Genomic DNA, 21,396 nt, shown 5'->3' with positions numbered 1-21,396 from the left:
TAACTTGACATTTTATAGGGTATTTTGAAATAAAGTAAGTCCTTATAGGTCCATAGGGCCTGTCAGTAATCTATCCAGGTGTCCACCCTTGAAAAAAGGATATAAAGTATGAGGCTTTGAGACGCCATAGTGCAGTAAGTGGTGTAGAAGATTGCTGAGTATGTTAAGTTTAATCAGAGTTTAAGACAGGATATAACACAATTGCAAAAAGATTCCCAAGTGTGAACCCAGAACTGAGGGGTTGGAATTAATTGAACAGACTTTCTTCTAGAAAAGACGAGGCTAAGAGGTGACTGGATACAAGTCTCTAAAATGATGAAAGCGTTTGATAGGGTGGATGTCGTGAAAATGTTTCCACTTGAGGGCAGTAAACTTGGGTCCATAAATATAAGATGGTCATTAAAAAATCCAATAGGAAATTCAGGAGAAGCTTATTTACCCAGAGAGCAGTGAAGTTGCTACCACAGGGAATAGTTGAGGCAAATAGTACATGTATATATAGAGGTTCATGTGGAGCATAAACACTAGCATCGGCCAAATACCCTGTTACTGTGCTGTAGATACCTTTTCTTACTTTCATGGGATGTGGTCATTGCTGGCAAGGCCAACATTTGTTGCCCATCCCTAATTGCCCTTGAACTCAGTGGCTTGCTGGACTATTTCAAGGGTAGTTAAGAGTCAACCACTTTGCTGTATGAGTGCCTGTTGGTGTGTGGGGTTGAGTGTTCCAGTCGAACACTCCTGAGTGGTTTGAGAAGTCTAGAAAATGTGAGGCACTGAGAAGAGAAAGAAGAGGAGAAAGAGCTGTTGGTGCATGCCAGCTGTCTTACCTGACCTAGACCTGTACTCGCTATTTGTCACAGTCATATGTTTTTGCTGTACAGCTAGTGTGTTATACCCTGTCTTAAAACTCTGATTAAACTCAACATACCATATTGGTTGCAGTTGTTTCTGACTGAAAGACTTAAAATTAGTACAGCCTTCTACAAAATTCTAGTTTCCCTTAACATGCGCGATATTTATGATTTTCAGCAGCTTATGACTGCTTGTTTTCAGTGAAACATGATCTCCCTAATTTTACATTGAAAAATCTTTTGAGACCTAAAAACTCCAGTGTAAAAAGTAGAGTGGGGACAAAATAAATTTTTTATTAATTTTTGAGTTTAATATAAATTATAACTTTGTGAGCCAAACTATAAATTGCATTGAATAATGTACTAGACATCTGGCTTAGAAATTTCAACAAGTCTGGGTGAAAAATGGTCTCAAGACATAACATTTTTACTATTACCCTTGGAGTCTAGTACTGAGGCCAGGAGTCTTACGTAAATGGATTTATCTGGAAACAATAATATTCGCTCACTTCTCTCACTGAACTGTTGAAGGTCTGTAAGTTACTATTAAAATGCAGCAAAATTACTGTTTTAACCACAGGTATTGGTATCACTTTACAGCAAACACAGGAATGTTCCAGACTGTATATTAAAAGAAATGGCAAAAGAAGTTAAAAAAAACTTTGTCACTAAGATGATTTATTCTCACTGCATCAAATGGGTAGGCATGAACTTACATTGCTAACTTTATTAGACACTCTAGATTATTGTGCTGAAATGGCCAAGTAATGCTGTACCAATGTACCTTGCAATCACTTCCATGATTTCGTTTGGCAAGAAAGCAACTGAGGTGTACTAGCATGTCAGGCAGCTATTTTGAGAAAGAAAGCTCTGGGAAGGCAGACTTAGCAATAGAAATTATCACAGGCTACCTATATTTTTTGCCTTAAATATTCCCTTCTCAAAAAGAAAGCACTCTGGAAAAATGCCAATGAGTGGAATAGTAAGGATTGGAAGTAAAAATATGGAAAGAAAATAAACATTAGATGCTGATATTTCAAATGGAACAGAATAGCAGAGGGATCTTTGCGTGCAGATACACAAGTCATTTAAAAGAAGCGTGCTCAAGCAGATAAGGCCATAAATCCTTCGTTTTGTGAAAGACAAAAACAAAAGGGTAATGTTAAACTTATACAGGTTTTAGGTCAGGCTGCATTTGGAGATTTGTGTACAGCTTTGGGCACTTCAAGACAGGAAGGATAGAAAAGCGATTGAAAATATGCATTGCAGACTAACTAGGGTGTTATTTTTAATAAAAATAAGGGATTTCAGTTATGAAAAGTTGCAAGATTACAAAAGAAGGGAGGTTAGAAAAATATATTTGTACATAGGGTGGGTATAACGTGGAATCCCCAAGACAAACCTATTGAAGAAAAGTCCAGAAATTATTTTAAACGGGAATTAAACTGTTGCGCGAAAAGGGGAAATATTAAACGATATAGAGAGAGAACTAGGAGACTGAAATTAGGCTAGGTGGCTCACATGAAGTGTCTTTGCTGTAACTTTTAATGGCTAGATGGATGCAGAATTATTATTCAAATAATTCAAATTGGGATTTTAGTAAAATGCAGTTTTTTCCAATGTAGAATATTTCACAAAAATATTGTTTCCATTATTTTCTGTATTGTTCCAGTTTTAGTATAGGCATGTTAAGGTAAGCACACTAGTTTTCTTTATATAAACACCCTTAATCAGCATTTGCTTATGCTCCACATAAAATATTTCCAATTACATGGACAGAAACTTTAAATATTAATGATAAACTGATGTAAAAGGAATAAAGGACATATTACTACCTCAAACTTGATTATGTTATTTGTGAAAGTTTTTAAATCAATGTTCTCTCTAATTTTTCTTTGTTGTGTACAGTGCATTTAAAATTGTTGTATGACTATACATAAGCGCATCTTAATGGGAACATGATTGTGCGCAGCCTATTGCTTGTGCATGGTGTTATGATCCTAGACCAAACCCCCAAGTTGTTGGTAAGATCCGGTGAGGGCTGGTAACGTTTTGTTTAAAGTAGACAGAGTTTGAGATTCAAGGTATTTACTCAAAGTATAAAGCTACAAGATCCCATGGGTTTTGAGCAAACAAAAATAAATTTTACTATACAAGTTCAGAAAGAGAAAATAATTTATAATATCTAACTTACACGCTAACATTCATGGTAAATATGAGGTACATGTGAATTAACAAGAAAACTATGGTGGAACACACCACAATGCACAATAAATGGCAGATGCGACCAAGACAGAGTCCATGGATTTCTCAACAGCCCACCTAGATATCAGTAAACAGTGAGTCAACCAATCTTGTTGAAACTCTGTCTCTCTCACGAGAGGTTCCCATTTTCACCTTCGAAGATCTCACTTTGGAATTCTCTCCAAAAGTCGCTCCAACTCGGACGGCCTCAATGACGACCCACCCGACAGAGTTTTAATCGCACCTCTGTAGATTCTGTTCCCTGGATTCCTGAAGCTGCACTCAAGTACCAGCTCTAGCTCTTTAGCTGTGCAAAGCAGCACACTACTGCTCCAAAGGAGTACCTTCATTCCAACAGTCCACAGCACAGAGTCAACAACATTCTGCAAATCTTCAAGGCTTCTCCTGAGCTCACTTCACTTAGAGTCTACTAACAGCAGCCTTTTTCTGCTTTTTAATTTAACTGGTACCTCTCCCTGTCCCCTCTCCTTTTGGGACCACTCACTGTCCACTCTCCTCCATTCCCCTGCCTGAGACACTTGCCTTCAATGGCATTCTGCTCCCAGCCAAATGATTTGCATTTTCACACCATTTTCATCACTGCGCAGGTGCTGAATGGAAATGCTTTTCATTAACAAGTTTTAAAAACACTAAATTGTAGTCCTCCCCATTTTATGGAATATGCATGAATAGAGCGTAAAAATATAAAGCAGCTTCTTCCATTGGGGAAAAGGCAAATTCGGGGAGAATTATACTAGGTTTTCACTCAAATTGTCAAATTTCTAGAACACAGTCATATTGATGTTAATGTCCCAAAGAGGGAAATATTGCCTTAGGCCACTGAAACTGTGTGTGCTACAGTAAGTCATTGTGAAAGGTTTTAACAACATAACTTGAAAGAATTAGTAACAAAAATCCTGTAGCATCATTCACAGGGGCCAGATTGTTGAGATCCTCGAAATGAAGCAAGGTCTCACTCGAATTTGTTTCAGTTGACCATCCCATTTGTATTTTCTTGTAACACCTCTGGATAGACTACTATAATCGAATGCCACTTAAAACAATGTGAATGTAGAGAGGGGGAAGAGAAAGAATGGAGAAGAGACCCCAGAAATGGCCTTTTTAATTCAATTGCTCAGTTCCTGCAAGCTTATTCTGAATTTGATTGAGGCATGTGGCTTCAGAATTGAGACTCTTGTTCATTCATATTGATGATTACTACTCAAGGGGAATTCATGAACTGAAAAAGGAATTCATTACTAGGAGGAACTGTTTTAAGATGCCGATAAGGCTTAGATTTTAAACATCATGAAGTCCAAAGTGAATACTGTGCTCAGGAGCTGGTTGGCATGAGACCTGTTGAGCTATCAATGAAATGGGAATCTCTTTCTAGTACAAAAGCAGAATTACCTGGAAAAACTCAGCAGGTCTGGCAGCATCGGTGGAGAAGAAAAGAGTCAACATTTCGGGTCCTCACGACCCTTCAACAGAACTGAGTATAGTTAGGAGAGGGGTGAAATATAAGCTGATTTAAGGTGGGGGGGGGGGGGAGAGAGAGAGAGAGAGAGAGAGAGAGAGAGAGAGAGAGAGAGAGAGAGAGAGAAGTTGAGGTGGGGGGGGTGGTTGTAGGGACAAGCAAGCAGTGATAGGAGCAGATAATCAAAAGATGTCACAGACAAAAGGATCAAAGAGGTGTTGAAGGTGGTGATATTATCTAAGAAAATGTGCTAATTAAGAATGGATAGCAGGACACTCAAGGTACAGCTCTAGTGGGGGTGGGGTGGAAAGACTGACAAGGTATTAGTTGTAGATTTAAAAATAATGGAAATAGGTGGGAAAAGAAAAATCTAAATAAATTATTGAAAAAAACAAAAGGGAAGGGGAAGAAACGGGGTGGGGGTGGGGGGAGGGAGTTTAAGATCTAAAGTTGTTGAATTCAATATTCAGTCCGGAAGGCTGTAAAGTGCCTAGTCGGAAGATGAGGTGCTGTTCCTCCAGTTTGCATTGGGCTTCACTGGAACAATGCAGCAAGCCAAGGACAGACATGTGGGCAAGAGAGCAGGGTGGAGTGTTAAAATGGCAAGCGACAGGGAGGTTTGGGTCTTTCTTGCGGATAGACCGCAGGTGTTCTGCAAAGCGGTAGCCCAGTTTGCGTTTGGTCTCTCCAATGTAGAGGAGACCACATTGGGAGCAACGAATGCAGTAGACTAAGTTAGGGGAAATGCAAGTGAAATGCTGCTTCACTTGAAAGGAGTGTTTGGGCCCTTGGACGGTGAGGAGAGAGGAAATGAAGGGGCAAGTGTTGCATCTTCTGCGTGGGCATGGGGAGGTGCCATAGGTGGGGGTTGAGGAGTGGACCAGGGTGTCCCGGAGGGAACGATCCCTACAGAATGCCGCCGGGGGGGTGAAGGGAAGATGTGTTTGGTGGTGGCATCATGCTGGAGTTGGCGGAAATGGCGGAGGATGATCCTTTGAATGTGGAGGCTGGTGGGGTGATAAGTGAGGACAAGGGGGACCCTCTCATGTTTCTGGGAGGGAGGAGAAGGCGTGAGGGCGGATGTGCGGGAGATGGGCCGGACACGGTTGAGGGCCCTGTCAACGACCGTGGGTGGAAAACCTCGGTTAAGGAAGAAGGAGGACATGTCAGAGGAACTGTTTTTGAAGGTAGCGTCATCAGAACAGATGCGATGGAGGTGAAGGAACTGAGAGAATGGGATGGAGTCCTTACAGGAAGCAGGGTGTGAGGAGCTGTAGTCGAGGTAGCTGTGGGAGTCGGTAGGCTTGTAATGGATATTGGTGGACAGTCTATCATCAGAAATTGAGACAGAGAGGTCAAGGAAGGGAAGGGAAGTGTCAGAGATGGACCATATGAAAATGATGGAGGGGTGGAGATTGGAAGCAAAATTAATAAATTTTTCCAGGTCCCGACGAGAGCATGAAGCAGCACCGAAGTAATCATCGATGTACCGGAGAAAGAGTTGTGGGAGGGGGCCGGAGTAGGACTGGAACAAGGAATGTTCCACATACCCATAAAGAGACAGGCATAGCAGGGGCCCATGAGGGTACCCATAGCCACACCTTTTATTTGGAGGAAGTGAGAGGAGTTAAAGGAGAAATTGTTCAGTGTGAGAACAAGTTCAGCCAGACGGAGGAGAGTAGTGGTGGATGGGGATTGTTCAGGCCTCTGTTCAAGGAAGAAGCTAAGGGCCCTCAGACCATCCTGGTGGGGGATGGAGGTGTAGAGGGATTGGACGTCCATGGTGAAGAGGAAGCGGTTGGGGCCAGGGAACTGGAAATTGTTGATGTGACATAAGGTGTCAGAGGAATCATGGATGTAGGTGGGAAGGGACTGGACAAGGGGAGAGAGAAGGGAGTCAAGATAACGAGAAATGAGTTCCGTGGGGCAGGAGCAGGCTGACACGATCGGTCTGCCGGGACAGTTCTGCTTGTGGATTTTGGGTAGGAGGTAGAAGCGGGCTGTCCGAGGTTGGGCGACTATCAGGTTGGAAGCTGTGGGAGGAAGATCTCCAGAGGAGATGAGGTCAGTGACAGTCCTGGAAACAATGGCCTGATGTTCAGTGGTGGGGTCATGGTCCAGGGAGAGGTAGGAGGAAGTGTCTGCGAGTTGACGCTCAGCCTCCGCGAGGTAGAGGTCAGGGCGCCAGACAACAACAGTACCACCCTTGTCAGTGGGTTTGATGACAATGTTGGGGTTGGACCTGAGAGAACGGAGTGCAGTAAGTTCAGAGAGAGTTCACAATCTCTTTCTAGTATTGCTTTAGCATTAGATCCTGTAAGCCAATTTTGCACGAAGTTACTACACCCAGCTGCCTAGTGACAGTGGGTTAATTTGTTCACTACATGCTTCAAACCTCAATTCAAACTTTAAAACTACAATAAGCCAACCGTAGAAACTGTAAATTCATGCAGGAGCTTTATTTTTATTAGAGGAAAGCCAAATTTCTTCTGAAACTTGATGAGGCATGAGCACCTGGAGGGTTGAAGGCAGATTTAATTTATTAAAACCAAGGAGGATTATCTTAGGCCATTAAAATGTGTTCTACTGGCATAAATTGGTAACAGTTCCAAAAGGCTGTCTAATGTTTTTAGTGGTAGAATAATGAAAATATATAACTAATTGCTATGTGCACCCCCTAAGCTATTGACTATATGAATGCTTATACCTGATTACAGAGGCCGAAAAATTACATTCCTTTTACTGTTCTCAAGCTTTGTTGGAAAGGAGAAGCACACTAAACTTAAAACAAGGATGCAATTTATGACATCATTAAGTTTACATCCAGGCCCAGAACATGAATTTTAGATGCAAATTTTCTGCTGCTATTGTCACAAATGGTTGTAAAAGCAAGAGTGGAAACAGCCATTGCCAGCATTCAATATTGTGGATCATTTTCCTTCCCCTATGCTCTGACGACTTCACTTGGAGGTCTTGGGAAGCGATGGCATTGTGGCATTGTCGCTGGACTAATAATTCAGAGACCTAGGGTAATGCTCTGGGAATCCGGGTTCAAATTTGAATTCAACAAAAATCTGGAATTAAAAGTCTAATGATGACCATGAAACCATTGTTGATTGTAGTAAAAATCCATCTGGTTCACTAATGTCCTTTAGGGAAGGAAATCTGCTGTCCTTAAGGGAAGGAAATCTGCTGTCCTTACCTGGTCTGGCCTACACGTGACTCCAGACCTACAGCAATGTGGTTGACTCTTAACTGCCCTCTGAACAAGGGCATTTAGGGATGGGCAATAAATGTTGGCCTAGCCAGCGAGACCCATAAATTAATTAATGAATTTTTTAAAAACTGAAATCTTCTGCTTAGGCCCAATTTTAACTCTGGGCAAGATCCATGCCCGAGGTGGGCAGCATGAGGCATAATATCTAAACCTCACCTGTAAAGGTTCATTCAGTTTCCTAGCTGAAACCGGCAAGAAACAGCAGCTGACAGGCAAACATGAGTGGAATGTCAAGCAGCAGGATGTCACTGCCAGGAACTGAAGGAACAATCTCCATAGCACTGAGGCAAATGGTTGGGATGGGGCTCCACTCCTCCTGGCTTCACAACAAAAGTATAAAAAATGAAAATCGCAAACCTTTGGAACCTTTTTTTAACCTGGTTTCTCATTGGATTGGGCTGGCAGGAAAGCCACAGCAGCTTCCCCAGCGGGTCTCGAGTTAAAACAGTAATTAGATCCGAATGATGTCATTGGAATATGATCTGCTTGTTTAAAGAAGGATCCCACAAGCTCTTACTACAGTCCTTCTTGCTTGTTTCGACAAACAGGCTAAGATCGGAGTAAGAGGGAAGATAGGAGGAGTTCTGCAGGTAAATCTCAAAGGTGATTTTAAATACCTGCCTGTTTGGTTTCCGTGGGGCATAAGGTTAAAATCCAGTGGTGAGTGGTCTTTAGATTGTAACGTACCAGTAAGTGAAACTAAACATAACATTGCACAACACATCAAAAATTGTGGGGTGCCTCCTAAACATCATGTGACATTCTCTGATACAACCCTGAGTAATTAAAATTAATCCCAGTTAGCAGAACTAACACAATGCTATGCCCCAAGATAAATGTAATCATATGGGAAAACACATTTGAACTTTCCAATGTAACTAAACATAGTTTCCAAACAAACATACCCAAGATATTGCCATCTCCCAACCCATGAGGCCGAGCCTGATCTTTATATCTTGCCCTCAGTGGAGGCAGAAGGTGAATTCCAATCCATTATCTGGTGACCGTTTTATTGAGAGGGAAAACCTGAGTTTTCCCAAATTATATGATCTTTTTGCTCAATGCTGTTGACCAGTGCTTCTCATTGATAAGCACTGCACAAGCAAATCACTTTAAATGAAACTCTAAGCCTTCAAAATAAGTTCTACAAACAATCCCACTCTGTACTACAATTGACCATATTCCATATATGTAAAATTTTAATATGTGAGCAGTGAAATGACCTTCAACACCACAGAATAAATACTTCCTTGCAGGACAATGCTTATGCTAGTCTGAAATCTCATTATGTTTTTCCTAAGCAACATTTCTACGCTTGTTTCTTACATTTTCTGGCTCAAGCCACTACGAATATTGGAAACAAGGCAGTAAGCTTAGTTGACATTGAACATGGAAGATGTACCAATTTAATGGGCCGTACCTTCCAATTTCCAGGGTGTTGTATCTGGAGCCACATCTTTCAGGAGTGAGGTGTCAGCTGTGGTTCAGTTCATAGCACCCTCGCCTTTGAATCAGAGGGTTGTGGGTTCATGTCCCACTCCCGGAAACCAAGAACTGTGATTGTACTCGAAAGAGTTGCAATTTGTGACTGTTGATAACTCGAAAGAGTATCTTTCAGGAGTGAAATTAGGAAACAACTTTACAAGCAAAAGGGTGGTAGAAGCTCATTACACTCTTCTGCAAATGGTAATTGATGTTAGGTCAATTGTTAATTGTAAAGCTGAGATTGATAGATTTTCGTTAACCAAAGATATTAAGAAGTACGCACGGTTAAGCTGCAAATCAGCTAAATTCTAATTGAATGGTGGAACAGGTTCAAGGGGTTAAATGGCCTACTTCTGCTCCTTCCTATGGACTCATAATCCAGAGACTGGAGTTCAAATCACACCACCTGTATTGGGTAATTTAAATTCAACTAATTAAATAAAAATGGAATAAGCTAGTACCAGTAACGATGACTATCAGACAGTTGTAAAAATCCATCTGGTTCACTGCTGCCCTTGCCCAGTCTGACCTGTGTTTTACTCTAGACCCACAGCAATGTGGTTGGCTCTTAACTGTCTTCTGAAAAGACCTGGTATGCCACTTATTTATATCAAAGCCACAGCAATAAACTATAATCCACATGGACTGCAGTGGTTCAAGAAGGCTGCTCACCACCACCTTCTCAAGAGCAATTATGGATAACTAATAAATACTGCCTTGACTATCCACATCCCATGAATGAATAAATAAAAAGTATAGAAATGGTCATTTCAACTACAAAGAAGAATGCTACATAAGTATTGGTATCCTGTTTAGGAAATTCAACTCTCCAATAAAGAAGCATCTATAAACAATAAAATGCACAAAAAGACAACAGACCCTTTGTCAGTTATTGACTAATCTGCTGCGCGTTGTTAGCATTTTCTGCTTTTACTTGGAGTAGAGTTTTAGCAAATTCTATTCCCCTTGTTCTTTTAACATAAGCATAGCATATTTAAAGCTCATTTAGATAGTCAAGATGATGCCTTTACAGTTAAAAGAAAAACCCTAAAGTTTTCACACTGTAATCCTAAAAAAACACTTTTGATTAAAGACTAAACTATGGAATTGTGAGGAGTTGTCAAACATCTGTGTATCATAAATGAATAATGCTTTGTGGATATGCTCTTCAAATCACAAATATATGCAACCAAAATTTTGGCACAAAAATTCCAAGTCAGCATATCAAGAAAAAAATGTCCAGTGCTTTAAAAGATTTTTAAATTAACTTTTTTTGACGTTGCTAAATTAATACATAAGCATCTTCTATTGCATATTCTTTATCTACAGCAACAGCATTTCAAGTGAACAAATCAAATGTATGTATTTATGTATGGTATTTTCTACAAAGCTCCTCACCTTTACCAGGTGATGTTTTCCTCATGGAGGCAGTCTGATCTTCAGATAGGGCCAAGCGTCTCAGTACATCAGCCAAGGCTGCTTTCAGCACTGTGATCTCATCCTCCTGCTGTTGGACCCTTAGCTCAAGGGATGAAAGACGGTCTTGGACATCAGATGTGCTTGCACCAGAGATGCTATCATCTAAAAAAGAAAAAACTGAGCTAAAATCTTATGAAAATTTACAAAAATGAATTGCATGAGTTCAGAAATTAATATCCATTATCTAATGAAGGAAGTTTAAAAAAGTTGAGCTGACTATTAGAGAAAAGGCGGCAAGATGAGCCAATTGAAGTCCCTGGTAGCAGAAGTCCTGCCTGCTGAGAGCTATTGGCCAATCACAGGCCACCAACGCCAGTAGGAGCAGCGACAGCTGGTGGCAACACACCCACTGGAGGCCCAGAATTGTCATCGGATTCCAGACTAAAGGTGAGTGAAGGCAGATTGAGGATCACACTGTGGCAGGGTGGTAGGGAGATAGCTTTCAATGGCCTGATAGCAAGGGACCACCCCCCACCTCCCCTTACTGGGGGCAGGGTGGGGGAACAGGAAACCCCATAGGGTTTGTTGGGCAGCCTTCAGAGGGCACAGGAAAGCCTTGTGATCTCCATTTAATCAATGAGTCACCACTAAATTCTAGTGGGCTCAGGAAAAATGGGTGTCAATTGACTCATTAATTAATTTAACTGTATCGTGGTCACTGTTTCTCAAGCTGCGGCATCAATTATTTTCCCCACAATATATTCCAGAAGTAGAAAAATGTTTATTTTCTTTCCTTAGACTAGAAATCATGCTGAAAATGAAAACATTTATTATTGTACAAATAACCATGTTTACTCCTGACAATTGATTTTATTATTGTGGTCACTTTTCTTTTTGAAAATGGACATCACATTAAATTGTCTGGTATCTCCAAGTACTTCTACAGTGTCTGGTGACTCTCCCATGACAGTCAATGCATCACACATTTTGTCCCTAATCTTTCTCTATTTTGGGAATGAATGCCAACTAACCCTATGAATTTATCTGCTTTGAGCCCTGTTAATCTGTTCAGAACTTCTATTCCATTTATATCAAATTCATTCATCTTGCTGGTTATTTCTGGGAAGTGCATTCCTTGTTGAAAACTTGGGAAAAAATAATTATTTAGCATGTTTATTATTTTGCATTTGTTTCAACTGAGCCCATTTCTATATTTTATGGTTCTAACCTCTAGCCTGACTAATTCACTTTGGGATAAGTCCAGTACTAAAAAAAAAAGTCAAGTTTACACTGAATTACACCATTTATTTAAAAATAGCCAAGAGATTATCAAGTGTCAGCACCGCAGCACACTGCCCCTCATCAAGAAGGATTCGAAGAACTGAAACACAACTTTGAAGTTCTAAACTATTCTATAAAAAGTGGTCATGTGAATAAAGAAATTTAATTTCTGTACTCTGATTTGGCACTCCAGTGGATGTTTAAATGCCCAGTGTTCAGTGGAATATATTTTTATAAAGGACAGGTTTCTGAACATGGTACTGTATGTATTTTTTTTAGATTTTCAACATCAGGTCTTAAAACTCAAAGTAAACAAGAGCAGGTTCTTTTCAAATCCTTTTACAACATGGAATTAAATACCCACATTCCTCCATCAAGCAGTTAACTCAAAATACTTGAACGCAGACTGAGATTCCTCTAAACAAACACTTCTATACAAAGCAAAAATGTAGTGTGCCCCCTTAGGGTTCAAGTAAAATTATCCAACCGCCTATTAAAATACATTTTATAGCAAATTGGTCTTGTGAAAATATTAGAAATAAACCATGGCCCATTGTTGCAAAGAGTTAAAAAGAGTGCCAAGACAGATTTTTATTTAAAAATAAAGCCATCCTGGCTTGTTATTTTACTATAACAGAACCAATACTAATTTCATGTGTATTTCATTATGAATAGGTTTTATAAAGCAAGCAATTCCAGGTCCAAATATCTTAACTGCCATTTTAGTCTGCAAAAGTTTAGAATTGTAAAAGATAGATGATGAGAAATTTAAGATGGAAATCTTAGACAATTTAGAGTGTATTAAGGCAAAGGGCCAATAGATGAATTTCATCCAACATTCCGAAGGCTAAAATGTCTTTTATATTGTGTTGCATTCTACCTCTCTTCAGCTTCTTCCTAGCTTCATAAACAACAATTTCTAGACAAATCATTTTGATATCTCAACCACTATATTGAGGCACACATTTAGAGGACACTACTGGAAGCCTGTCCAAATAAAGCATGTTTTGTGTCTGTACATTCAATGCATCCCTTTCGAATTTTTATTTTGTGAAGTTTAAGAATAACCTTCTATATTTTATGTTTCATTCCCATGCCAGTAATTTATATAAACAAAGCTTTTGATTATAAAATGTCAAATGTCTCTATCCTTCTGTACCTCTGTAACCTTCTCCAACCATTAAGAACTCTGCATTCCTTTACCCCGGCCCCTTGCATACCTCTGCCACCACTTCCCTCAACCTCCACCCCTCCCCCATGTGAATGGTCACAACTTCACACACACAAAAAAACACATGTGTACACAGTAAGGGGATAGGAAAGAGGAGTTTTACAACTATGAGTATCTTAATAGTAAAAGAACCACAGAAATGGATATCAGTTCATGAATTTCAGAGTCCAGAGAAGTTCCAGTTCCACTGGGTTCCTGGCAGAAGACAGCAGCGCAGAAGCCCTTTAAAGTGGATGGTGATGCAGCAAAATAAAATTGCTGTACATAACAAAAACAAAAAATACTGGAAAAACTCAGCAGGTCTGACAGCATCTGTGGAGAGAAAGACAGAGTTAACGTTTCGAGTCATATGACTCTTCAGAGCTAAAGGGAAGTAGAAATGTGTGAAATATACACTGTTTAAGGGAGTTGGAACAGGTGAAGCTGGAAAGAAGGCCAGCGATAGGTGGAGGCAAAGGAGAGATTGCGAAAGATGCCATAAACAAAAGGTCAAAGGGTTGTTAATAGTGGTGGTACTGGCTAAAGGAGGTGCTAATGGTGACATTAAGAGTGGAAAGTAAAATGTGATAACGGCAGGACCAGGGTAAGCATTCTGGGAAGTGACAGATGGCCCTAGTGGAGATGGGGTGGGGACAGTGGTGGGAAAAAAGATCGAGAAGGCTAAAAGCTGGAGATAAAACAATGAATAAAAATGGAAATAAATTTAAAAGTGGAAATAAATTTGTGCTGTGCATAAACTTGGTCTGCTTGGCAGGTGATGGTCAGGAGCTTCCAGATAAACAGGCTTGGAGGTGTTGATACATGTTGCAGGTTACTTGGTCAATATGGAGTCCTGCTGTTGGTCTTGCAGGTTGGATGTAATCAGCAGACTGCTTGTTTCGGAATTCTCAACTGAATATGGAGATTTCAAAATGGTCACTCGAGTCATGTGATCTCCTTCCTCCACAATGATTTCATAAAGGGATGTTTATCTGGTGTCTGAACCTGGCTTTTGTTTTATGGTGTATAATGTCCTAGATATTAGCCTCTGAAAGAGTCATTATCCATATTAATGGCCCTGTTCCGAGTAGCTATTGTATTGGTAGGCCCTCAGACTCCATTAGAGGGGTAAGCTTATAGAGATGCAAATGACGTCCATTTTCTTTCAATAGTTCCTTTTTGAAATGGAACTTGATAGTCCCAGGTATGCGATTCCATGAGCAACATGTCAGGGCATGTCTCTAGTGCAATCCATATAATGGCTTAGTGGTCACCTTACAATTCCAGACATCAGGTGACTTGTAGCCGTCGTATTTTGGTTCACAAAGTTCATTTTTAAGCAAGCAAAAGGGTTGATTTAAATAGTTTATGATTTTGCTCATGTCATGTCACCTACAGTACAAGCAACTACATTTCTAAAGTACTTCAATGGTCATAAAGTGTTGTGGGATGTCCTGAGGTTCTGAAGGTGCTATATAATTGCAAACCTTTCATCTTTAACTATGAGAATGTATCCAATATCTGCCTTACAGTCAGCTGTTTAAAAGGTAGGTTGGATGAATGTACAGCAATAGATAGGAAGGCACAGATGACACAAATCTATTGGGTCAGTACATTGAATGTGTCATTTTATGTTAATTGAGCCCCACTTATGCATAACGTGTCTCTTCACATTATGCTCACAGCATGCACCATTTTCCAACACAATATTTAGTGTTGGAACAACTTGCCATTTTTAAGTAGTACATAGATAACAGAGTATCTAACTTTTAGGGTTTTCAAATAAAGATGGATTTAAGACAGATTAAATTAAGATGTGATTTAAAGAGCTTCAGTAGGGAGTACTGAAATACTAATGTTGATAAAAAAATGTATGCAATACTGTTTCAAAACTTAAAATTGAAGTTACCAATGCATTACTACTATTTCAACATGAAAAAACTACTCTTCCTTCAGTTCCTAAAGTCTCTGAATACAAGCTGTTCACACATGAGGAAGGACACCAGCCACTACAAGGATGTCAGTGCTTGCAATTGGCCAGCTAAACAACGAAAAAGTTGCTTGATTTGACCTTGAAGAACAATTAACTATATCCTCCTGGCCTCAGCAACTTAGCTGTCAAAATATATTTTTAAACAAGAATGCTTAAAAAAATGGAGTGGTTTTTGAATATAGGGAAATGGCACTTTGTCAGCAGATGTTATTCAATAATTTTGGGGAAAGGTCTTGTCATGGCCACACATCATACTGTACACAGGCAAAAACTGATTTTCCTAGAAGAGGACTGTCTTTCCATTCTTATTGATAACTGTTGGTTTACTGGTTGAAATTAATAATGAAACAATGCTCCATAGAGCTATCCTGAGGTAACTTATTGTGCATATCACTGTCAAAGATTTATGCTTCATTGTGTTAGGTGAGGGGTTCAAAGGTTGTGAGGCAACTCTCATCTTGTTCACCAGATGGGTTCTAGGTAATGCCTCGTTAGTGAAGAGCTGGCTGATTGCTGAACAGAAGTTCTCTCTGGATCTATAACCACTCACTTCAAGTCCTATCCACCACTTTGCATGGTGAACCCCATCAACCTCTACCTCACAGTGGAGATGTGGGAAGGACGAAACAAAGTCCACTGTGGCTTGGAAGGTGATTCTTACAAGAATTTGGTGCTTTCTATGGATATGGCACAATGGTAACGGAGTGTGGACTACGACAAAGGGCAAAAGCAGAGAAACACCCTGTACTGGCCAATCACTGCAGCTGCCAAGCTGCCCTGGTATCATTGATCCTTTTTGCCTCTCAGATCATGCAAAAACAGCAGAGAGAGTGGAGGCAGCAGCACACAACCTTCCTCCCCTGTAATCAGAGCCCTTAGTGCAGGTTTAGCTGAAAAGTGTGACATATAGACATAAAACCAAATCCTAGTGATGGGAAGTGGGCAATGTGACAGGTGTAATCACACTAAGTTGTAGTCCTTTACCTGCACATTGGCGGTCCTTAGGTGATGAGTGGTCGTTACCTGTACCCTGAAGCAGCATCAGTATCAAGTCATACGAGGGGAGATTAGTTCCACTGGGTCTGTATTCACTACAGTTTAGAAGAATGAGACGGGATCTGATTGAAACGTATAAAACTCTAACAGGGCTAGACAGACTAGATGCAGGGACAATGTTTCCCCTGGTTGGGGCCACAGTCTCAGGATATGGGGCAGACCATTTAGGACTGAGATGAGGAAAAATTTCTTCACTCAGAGGGTGGTCAACCTATGGAATTCTCTACCACAGAAGGCTGTGGAGGCTAGGTCACCGAGTATATTCAAGAAAGAAATTGATAAACTTTTGAATATTAGTGGCATCAAGGGCTATGGAGAGAAAGCAAGAATGTGGCATTGAGATAGAGGATCAGCCATGATCATATTGAATGGCAGAGCAGGTGCGAAGAGCTGAATGACCTACTCCTGCTCCTAGTTCCTATGTTTCTACGTAGCACCATGTGACAACCTTGCTGCCCGATTTAGCACAGCTGGCCAGTTTTTACCAGAAGGACCAACAAAAGGAAGCCTAAACAGAGCCTGATTCTTACATTATTTCCAACATACCACAGTTGGGAACAACTCAATCCAGCAGCAAGAGAGATGGTGGCATACTGGCAATGTCACTGGGCTAGTAATCCAGAGGCCCAGACTAATGCTGTAGGGATACTAGTTCAACATTCCACCAGCTATCATGGTGGGATTAAATTCAATTAATTTTTTTAAAAGTCTGGAATTGAAAGATAGTCATCAGTGATGGCGAACATGACAACTATCATCAATTGTTGTAAAAACTCATCTGGTTCACTAATGTCCTTTAGGGAAGGAAATCTGCCATCCTTCCTTTGTCTGGAATTCATGTGGCTCCAGGTCCACAGTATGGTAGTGGACTCTTAACTGCCCTCTGCAATGGCCTAGCAAGCCACTCAGTTCAAGGGCAATTAGGGATGGGCAATAAATGCTGGCCTTGTCAGCAACACTAACATCCCATCAAAGAATAAAGAAAGCAAAAGAAATTTCAGAAGAAAACAAAGACAAACGCAAAGCCATCAACTTAGACTGTGACGTGCTGGAATGTCTGCAATCTACCTCATTATCAAACCAGCAATACATCAGAATGCTGATGTCTCGTAGCCAAGAAACTTAGCAGATGTAAAAGCATAATACTGCGGATGCTGGAAATCTGAAATAAAAACAAAACATGCTAGAAAAACTCAGCAGGTCTGGCAGCATCTGTGGCGAGAGAAACAATTAACGTTTCAAGCCTGTAAAAAATTATGATTTTTAAATTTCCCCTCACCCTCCTCACCCACAGGGCTATCCATCACTTGTTCTTATGTTTTGCTTTCACAGAGCACTGACCCTTGTTCTGCTATTAACGCATTCTTGCTATCTTACCTTTATCCCACTATCAGCACCTTCTTTAGTCTTTAACTGTTATGACGCAGCAGATGATGAGTGCCAGGTGGACCAAATCCATAAGGGAAACTTGATCGCGCTATCACAACAGTTTTACAATTTGTATTCATTTCGTGATGCGTGCACTGAATTCAGAAGTAATAAGTCCACCAAAACTGAGGTTTTTTAAAAAACTGAATAAAATATTTATTAACAAAAGAAAAGATTTCAAGCACATACATAAGACTGCAAATTAATACTATAATAACTCCTAAAATTCCTAATTAACCTGACTCCCAGTTACACCCCCTTTAAGGTAACGGTCCGGAATAGACTCTAGGTTTTAAACAGATCCAGCAAATTAACACAATACCCTGTACAATGGAATTCCAAATGGCTTTCTCCAGCTTCAGTTCCGGTAGACAGCAGACTAATGCACAAATACTGGAGGTTTCATTAAGGCTATTTCACACACTTGTTAGATCTCACAATGCCTTCCCCTGACATACAGCCTCATTCTCCTTTATATATATTTCTCTCTTCTTAATAAGTAAATTCTATTGTGTCATATGTCTTTGAAACTATATCTTCCTCACAATACAAAAACATCCATGCTGCTAATATTTACTGTCAGTAACGTTTGGGAAAAATAAACACATTCCTTAGCCTTGCTTATCTGTCTAATTTGTAAACAGACTGAGATCCCTTTGAAATCCAAATCTCCCTTCATCTATCTAAAAATGCAAATTTCCATCACACCTTACATACTAATCCAGCATCCATGTTTACTCATTAGCATGTCAAGCACCTAGCTTCTTTTGATGAGTTAAAGTGTACAGTCTACTTGACTCCAAATGTAATTAAATCACACACAGACAGACACAACTATTAACCCTACTTTGCAATAAACCAGAAAAATATGAAAATTATTATACCTTCATGACATTAACACTCTCTTTGTCCTGCATCCAATATATCTTTGTCAAATTTCTCCTTAGCTCCCACCTATCCCTGGCCTTCTATCTTGCTCTAGCCCCTCTTAAACTGTATAAAATCCGTCACATTTCTATCTCTCTAACTGTGAAGAGTCAGACAGACTCGAAACGTTAACTATTTCTCTCGACAGGTCTGACAGCATCTGTGCTGAAATTTTTTTTTAGCATTTTCTGTTTTTATTAACTTAGCAAGTATGGTGTAGATATAGCTGCCCTTAGCAAGACAAGACTTGTAGGAGTAGGTAGGTTTGAAGAAACAGGAGCAGGATATATTTTCTTTTAGAGCACTCTACTTCTGACGGAATGTAGAGAGGCAGGGGTTGGATTTGCCATCAGGAGGGAGATTGCAAAGGATCTGGAAAACCTCCCCAAAGACATCAATGAGCGTATGATCCTATGCCTTACCATACAACACAGGAGAGACGCAACACTCATAAGAGCATATGCCCCCACAATGACTAACAGTGCCAATGTAAAGAAAAAGTTCTATGACGATCTGGACCATCTCCTGCCATCAATCCTTAAAGACAACAAAATATCCTCAAGGCAATTTCAATGCCAGCTTCAACATGACCACATCACATGGACAGGCATCCTTGATCAGCATGGAACTCTCCCACCTTTATTGTGTGCCAAGCATGACCAATAACCAATAGCATGTTTTGCCTGAAAGGGAAATACGAGACAACTTGGAAACACCCACGATCTATGCTTGGCATCTCCTTGACAATATCAGACAGAAGTAAAAGGCTGATGTCAAGGATAACTTGTGCCAAGTGAGGAATTGACAGCTGGACAGACCTCTGCCTGATCCAAACCAAGCTGAGTCTAAAGATCCAGCCAAGGCATCATTAAGTCAACTTGTCAGGCACTGGCAAAGCTAAATATCAAACTCAAGACCTTGCTACAAAAATTGACACCATTCGGCATTTGATTTCCTCTCTCAAGTGAGATGGAATATGAATGGAAACAGCTCCATAATCAGATCCTCAGAAATTCAGTAGATCTCCAGGAACACTGCAAGCACAAACAACAGGACTGTTGTGATGAGAATGATGACAACATCTCCCACCTTTCCAAACAGAAACAGCTCGCACATGCAAGTCTTCTAGCAGCCTTTGAAAATGTTAAACACAAGTTCCAGTATGCTTTAAGAGAAATGCAGAATGATTGGCAGAATTCAAAAGCTGATGAGCTGCAACATCTAGTTGAGAGGCATGATCATGTTTTTACAATGAACTGAAAGCTGTATTTGGCCCACTCACCACAATCTTTGTTCCTATCCTAACAGCTGATGAAAATAAACTAATCACTAATAAGGCAGCTGCAATGGTAAGGTTGCGTGAACACTTCACCGAGCTTCTCAGTAAAGACTCCCACATCTCAGCAGAATCTCTGCATCAAAGTGAGCAGTTGTCTCCTGCCATTGAAGGGGTGGCTGATAAAAGACAATCAAAGCAACCAAACAGGCAAATCCCTTGGCCCAGACAGCATTCCAGCAGAGATTTGGAAAAGTAATAGTACAGAGCTAGTCAAGAGACTTACAGCCATTTTTAATCTGGGATCAGGAAAAAGTTCCACAGGACCTCAAGGATGCTAACATAGTCAGCGTCTGGAATCAGAAAGGATCCAAAAATGTATGCAGCAACTACAAAGGAATACATCTTCTCTCAATCACAGGAAAGGTCCTTGCAAGGATCCAATTAAACTGTCTACTAGACAGCCTTGTAGATGATGCCCTCTCGGAATCACAGTATGATTTTAGGGCTAACTGTGGGAGAGCTGATATGGGGTTTGCAGATACAAGAAAAGTGCAGAAAGCAACATCAGGATCTATGAAAGCTGTTCATAGACTTAACTAAAGCTTTTGACAGTGAGAGTTGACCTGGTATATGGCACTTGAATTCCAAGCTAGGAAGTCCAAACAAGTTTGTCAAAATCCTGTGTCTACTGCGTGATAGCATGGTTGGACATGTTTGTGCCTGTGGCAAGATGTCCAATGCCTTTGTGGTAATCAGAGGTGTAAAGCAAGGATGTGCCACTGCTCCCCAACTCTTCAATCACTTTGTTGTAATGCTAAGGAAGCCACCAGAAACATGGCTGCAGGCATCATCAGGTTCTATTCAGGGATGCTCTTCAATCTCTCAAGACTCCATGCCTCTACCAAACTCACAGAAGCAGTATTCAGAGAGTTTCTGTAAGGAGATGACTGTGCCCTAGCTGCCCACAAAAGGAAGGCATCCAGTCTATGGCAAACAAAATTCCCCAGCATCAGCAAAAATAATGGTCTTCAAATCAATGTCCCTAAGACCGAGGTTACGTTTCAACTAGCACCAGGCACACACCATGAAACATCAGGTGTAACGGTTTATGGCACTAGTCTCAAGGTTGCAGAAAAATTCATACCTTGGCAGTGTGCTCTCGAGGGATGCCATTACTGATGAACACATCAGTGCAAACATCCAGAAAGCAAGTTCTGCCTAAGGCCAACTCCATGGTCATGCCTAGAAGCAGCATAGCATTAAGCTGAAGACTAAAATCAAACTCTACAAAGCTATTATCCTTACCACCCTGCTGTATGATGCAGAATAGGTGCCACATCAAAACTGTGGAACGTTAACACCAAAGACACCTTTGTGTCCATGAGGTCCATACTGAGAGTTCATTAGCACAACAAAATCACAAACAATGAGGTCCTTAAGAGTGCTGGGCTTAAACAGCATGAAGG

General features: G+C 40.5%; 1 protein-coding gene across 5 annotated transcripts in view; it reads right to left on the bottom strand.

Annotated features, from left to right (window-relative positions):
* eml4 (EMAP like 4) overlaps nucleotides 1-21,396 on the bottom strand; it is a 367,604-nt gene that overhangs the window by 164,959 nt on the left and 181,249 nt on the right. For all 5 annotated transcript variants that reach the window (XR_013578703.1, XM_078557148.1, XM_078557147.1 and 2 more), the window contains exon 2: nucleotides 10,736-10,918. Coding sequence is in view for 4 of the 5 variants with exons in the window: in XM_078557148.1 (XP_078413274.1) it covers nucleotides 10,736-10,918 (183 nt within the window). In the remaining variant the exon portion in view is untranslated. The remainder of the gene's footprint in view (nucleotides 1-10,735; nucleotides 10,919-21,396) is intronic.

Source organism: Cetorhinus maximus, chromosome 14, assembly GCF_964194155.1.
Source record: "Cetorhinus maximus chromosome 14, sCetMax3.hap1.1, whole genome shotgun sequence".
NCBI classification, from domain to species: Eukaryota; Metazoa; Chordata; class Chondrichthyes; order Lamniformes; family Cetorhinidae; genus Cetorhinus; species Cetorhinus maximus.
Note: the sequence above shows the minus strand (reverse complement) of the source record. Positions and strands in the feature narration are given on the sequence as shown.